This window comes from Tarenaya hassleriana, unplaced genomic scaffold, assembly GCF_000463585.1.
Source record: "Tarenaya hassleriana unplaced genomic scaffold, ASM46358v1 Cleome3, whole genome shotgun sequence".
Taxonomy (NCBI): Eukaryota; Viridiplantae; Streptophyta; class Magnoliopsida; order Brassicales; family Cleomaceae; genus Tarenaya; species Tarenaya hassleriana.
The window spans coordinates 313253-318391 of record NW_010966177.1 but is presented as its reverse complement, the minus strand read 5'-3'; the positions used below and the strand labels follow the sequence as shown (position 1 = coordinate 318391).

The 5139-nt window shown below is 39.7% G+C and overlaps 1 protein-coding gene across 2 annotated transcripts; it reads right to left on the bottom strand.

Moving 5' to 3' along the window:
- Positions 1 to 415: 415 nt before the first annotated feature.
- On the bottom strand, positions 416 to 3323 carry LOC104818578 (zinc finger CCCH domain-containing protein 62-like). 2 transcript variants are annotated; one of them, XM_010548208.1, is made up of 8 exons: positions 3149 to 3323; positions 2099 to 2660; positions 1821 to 2006; positions 1633 to 1734; positions 1356 to 1502; positions 1009 to 1188; positions 813 to 910; positions 416 to 711 (listed from the first exon to the last, which is right to left on the bottom strand). In XM_010548208.1, the coding sequence occupies exons 2-8, from the start codon at positions 2657 to 2659 to the stop codon at positions 579 to 581; spliced, it is 1407 nt and encodes a 468-aa protein (XP_010546510.1). In that variant the 5' UTR covers position 2660; positions 3149 to 3323; the 3' UTR covers positions 416 to 578. The 2 variants fall into 2 exon arrangements, with proteins under 2 accessions (XP_010546510.1, XP_010546509.1); XM_010548207.1 differs by having other exon boundaries at positions 2099 to 3323.
- Positions 3324 to 5139: the final 1816 nt, after the last annotated feature.

The window sequence follows — 5139 nt, the reverse complement described above, 5'->3', positions numbered from 1 at the left end:
TCCCTTCCCTTTGAGATTTTTTTTTTTATCAATTTGTTTGTTTTTTCCATTTATTCATAATACTTGTAATCTTAAAAGAAATTCCTGAGTCCCATACAATTTTATTTATAAATTTTGTAAAATTTTGATTAAAAAAACATGAAATGCCCCCATACAATTCGTATTTATTTAAAAAAAATGAACCTACGAGATTTGTAATTCCTGGGTCCGCCACTGCATGTTCTACGTGGTCGACAAACGTGTTCAAAGCTAAGCTGTTGTCTATGTTTGGTCGATGAGAGAGTCGTTAATACTGGTGTGGCTCATGATTTGGCTGAACTTTACGCGTATTATTTTATCATTTAATCCTGTCTTGTCTGGCATTATATATAACCATCAATTTCTGGTAAAAAAATACCAAAATAAACAAGGAAAAGGATGCAACAATCATATTAGATTTGTAAGAAGAATCACTTGAAAGAAATTGTTTGTTTCAAGTTGTCTTTTTTTACATACAAAAAAACGTAAACAGATGGAAGAATGGTGGATGATGCCGTTTACATAAATCGAAGGACTAGCAACGGACGAATCAGAGAGGATTATGATCTTTGGTTCCCCAAGCTCCACACCCTTAATTTGCCACTCCCGTCTCCAGTGTAGATCTGTCCCCCGTCACCGATAGTGAGCGTTCCCACGGTGTGCGTCGAGAAAATCCTGCCCCGTTCGGCGAATCTGTTACCAAAAAACGAGATTTTAATTTGAGTCCATATGATACGATCTAAGGACTCGGATGAATATGCAATAATGCTTTCAACAATCATTAGATTACTCACGATGGTAAATCGTATACGAAGACCGTATTGTTATCGCAGGAGCAGAATATGATGGGTTTAACATCCGCATCTGTCATTCCAGAAATAGCTCGAACACCCTGTTCCAAGCAAAGATCAATTCGTACGATTTCGTAATCATTTTGATTAATAAATCTCGGAGAATGAGGATGATCATCATTAGTTTGAATTGGCTTACATGCTCTAGTCGGTGCGTAAAAATAACTTCCAATTCACCGCTTTGGGAAAACGCCCAAGCCTTTACAGTACCGTCCAAGGAACCCGATATCAAAAACTGATCCCAGCATAGAAGCGATGTGACAGTGTCGGTATGCTGCCTCAGGGTCATTGTGCATTGCAAGGTGTTGAGATCCCACACCTAAAAATAACAGAGAGAATCTTGTGCGATTAACACAGCCCGTTCGATCACTAAAATTTGATTCAGCACGAACAATATATTTAATTTGATTTAGAAAAACACAAGAACAACATAGTTAACCACATGCCTAGGACTAAAAAACCACAGTGGAAGGACTATTTAATTACCTTTATTGTTTGATCCACAGAACCGGAGTAGAGATACTGACGTCCAGCAACAATGCACACAACTGCACTATCATGGCCCGTGAGAGAAGTAACGTACTTGAACGGGTCACACTCGGTGTTGCCCTTCCACACTGATATCATTCCAGACTGCGACGCCAGCAAGAACAAAATACAAAGCAATTAAGAATAAAAAAATGAGACATTTTATCAATTAACACAGTATGGAACGTCGAGACCACAAGGCAATGACATTGCAAACAACGAGAGAAATGCTTACACTGGTACCAGCAAAAAGCATGTCATTGGCAACAGCCATGGCATGCACCTGACCTAGTGGTCCTTCTAGATGAAAATCTTTAGCTGTCTGGACATTAAGGGCCTGAAGGATAATAGAAAGAAACATGAAACTAGAACTAAGATTTCCACAAATGATAACCAAAAGCGGAAAGACATTATGAGACTAACCTTTACAGCATTTGGCATGCCAATGAAGACCCATGGGCCCTCACTGATTAAAGATCCTGCTTCAGCACCGAGGTTAATCACGCGCATACATTGGCCAGTGCTGTAGGCCCATACTCGCAGTGTACCATCATCACTAGCAGAGTAAAGTCCATCGGAACCCAAGGGAAGGGCAATCCCTTTAAGATCCTACATGCAAAAAGTTTAGTTCTATGTTAATATATGCCATCTACATTATTCAATACTAGAAAATTCAAGAAGCACAAGAACAGAAAACATACTTTCTTGTGTCCTTCAAGAGCAGCCATCATCTCGAACCCAGGGCAAGTGCACCAAGAGTGCAAAAAACGGCATTGTTCACCATACTTGCAATTTCCAGATATCCAATACTTGCAAATAGTTCCCTGGGACTTGGGAATAATGCAGTTTTGTAAACTACAACCTCGAACGCTTGAAACAGATGAGTTCTTAGATGCATGGGCAACATCATTCCTGGGCTGGTACAAGGTAGTGTCTGAAATTCCAGAAAAAGGAGATTCATTCGAATCATAAGCAGCGTTTTTCTGTGGCTGGTTATCAGGTGATCGACGGGACTGTTCCTGTGTCCAAACCAAATTGCGGGAACGCTTATTCAGTGGCTGGTCATGATCAGGCGAACGACGGCGGGAGTGTTCCTGTGTCCAAACCAAATTTCTAGAACCCTTATAAGGACCATTTCTTTGCCTATTGTAATAAGGCGCACGGGGTCTTCTCACAACTATATCTGCTGCACTGTCTTGATATCTGTTAACTCCGCAAGTCGTCTTCCTGCCTGAGAACTGCTTCGTTGCCCCAAGAGTCATACTATACAAGAGAAGGGATGAACTTTAGCAGACTGAACTACAGACCGAAGCATAATCTGTTCCTTCCATGATCAAGGAACACATGAGTTCCATCGCTCCAATGGTAATCCAGAAGGCGAACCCGTGAATCAAATCCAGAATACATTCTCAATGAACACCGATCAGATATCCTAACAGCACTAAGAACTGAATAACTACTTCTATTCTAAATCCACTAACGGACGATCATTCGAGTATTTTAGCAACCGTTGGAGAAAAATCATGACCTAAAATTCCAATCCAAGGCGCCGATAGTTTCATCCAACTGCGAAGTCACAAGCACAAAACCCTAAATACAACAAAACTGAAACCCCTGACGAAAGTCCGCCAAAAATCCCCATCGGTGAAACCCTAGCTCCTCGGAAAGCCAGGAGTGGAGGATGACGAGAATCGCGATGAAGCAGAAACCCTAGACAAAAGCAAGAAGAATACATGATCGGGGAAGCAAACCTGAGATATCAAAAAAGTGACTGAGATCTTCAATTTGGAAGAAAACTTCTGGTCAACAATATCGAAACTGAACGATGGGAGTAATCGAGAGAAAAGAAAATCAAGAAATCAATCGGAGAGATCGAACAAATCGAATGTCAAGAAAATTGGAGAGAAAAGGAAAGTTTGAGGAAGAAGAGAACGCTGAATTGTTGTTCGATGCGGCCGGGACGTATGTATTTATACGTTGTACAAGTAAAATATTAAAAAGTAATTAATTAATTAATTGATTGATTTTTAATTAATGGTAGTAATGCGTGATGAGTGATGACGACGCCAACATTCTCGGTTCGGTTGGGATCCATGAATTTCAATGAGGGATAGCCGGTTTAGGTTTCAAACCGGGAATCATTCCGGTTAATTCTACAAATGCGCTTCCTCCAATTAAAAACCGCTCGCACGTTGTTCTTTTATTTATTTCACAAAAAATCTGCATTTTTTTTTAAACCAGCTTTTAATTACTAAACCAGAGATAAAAATGGCTTCAAAATAATACAGAGATGACATTACGCACAAAAAATAAAATCAATCCGTTTGAACTTATAAGAATCATCAGAAAGAACTACAAACCCTCATCCAATATTATTTCTAAGATTCATATCGTTTTTTTAAAAAGATCTTTTCTAAAAATATTACTATATAAAAAACTCATTTTTTTATTTTATTTTGGATATATACAGGACAATCTATATGCAAATTTGATAACCTTATTGATGAGGTCATCGACCTAACCATGGACACGGATGAGCACAATGGATCGGATGAGAGCAAGGAGTGCATGGAGGAGCCGAGCTCGGAAGAAGAAACCAACAACACCGAGGCCATCTTTCCACCTATGCCGGAACCACCCCTCACACGGTCTAAGACACGAGCATGGCAGGCCACAGTGAGGACTCTCATGGCACAATGGATCGAGCAAACAACCTACAAGATGGATGGAACAAGCAAGAAGACATGGATACTTCTCGGCCTTGCCTTGGCCGAGAGTGGAAGCTAAGTTCAAACCTTGGAGACTTGCCAAATTGAAGACCAACCATCATCTTATCAAGACAAGTCTCCACATCAATTAGAGGCTTCAAAATTAGGCAACTATCCACATCAAAGCCACATCATCAAATCAAATCTGCAAGTAAGGGAAGTTAGCCAATTTTCGAGCCACATCAGCACATCAATAAGGAAGGATCTTGAGCTAGCAAGTGACATGGAAAATCAGATTATTTTCTTGCCAAAACACAACCTAGCCGTTGGGGAGTCAGCAAGAATTAATCTCGAAATTTCCTTATTCTAGTTAAGACAATTTCCATTTCCATTTTTTTCCATTTTTCTTGTTGCCTAATGTATTTCTTTCCTTTTTGCATTTCTTCTTCTTCTCCCTATAAAGGAGGACGAAATGTATGTCTACAAACCAGATTGAATAAAGTTTTTAAGCATTCTTCTGCTATCTCCTTGGTTTGTCCGAGAAACCCTTGCTTGGTGTGTCCGAGCCTTGTTCTTGGTGTGTCCGAGAATCTTATCCGTTTTCTTCTGTTTTATTCAGTAGCTTTCGACCCTAAATCTTAGAGTGAGTGTCTTAGGACCAGAACCTCAGGTTTGAGTCATTATCCCACGAAAATTCCAAAACAAAATCCTTCTTTCGTTCCTTTAGTTCACCGAGAAACTCCTAAGTGCCCGAGGCGCATATCATTTTGGTATCAGAAGCCCGGTTCAAGGACCAACGAGGTAAGTGTTCACTTCTGCATATTTGATTTCGTATTTTGTTTATTTTTATGCTTTTGTTTTGAAGAAAAAAAAGACAAAACCGAAAACACCAAAAAGAATCTCCTTCGGCGAAGAGGTAAGTCCGATTCGTCTCATTCCTTTCAATTTTTACTTTCTGTTTTTCTTTGAATTTTGGTTTAATAATCACTTTAAGAAAAGCCAAAAAGAGTCATGTCGGGAGATGGAGAAAGTAG

What these genes read in the sequence shown, in the direction of transcription:
- LOC104818578 (XM_010548207.1), bottom strand. Translation starts at nt 2,659, where the DNA reads ATGACTCTTGGGGCAACGAAGCAGTTCTCAGGCAGGAAGACGACTTGC. An exon ending in CTCTTGAAGGACACAAGAAA is followed by an intron (nt 2,007 to 2,098) that starts GTATGTTTTCTG and finishes TTTTGCATGTAG; the next exon opens with GATCTTAAAGGGATTGCCCT. An exon ending in TTACGCACCGACTAGAGCAT is followed by an intron (nt 911 to 1,008) that starts GTAAGCCAATTC and finishes TGCTTGGAACAG; the next exon opens with GGTGTTCGAGCTATTTCTGG.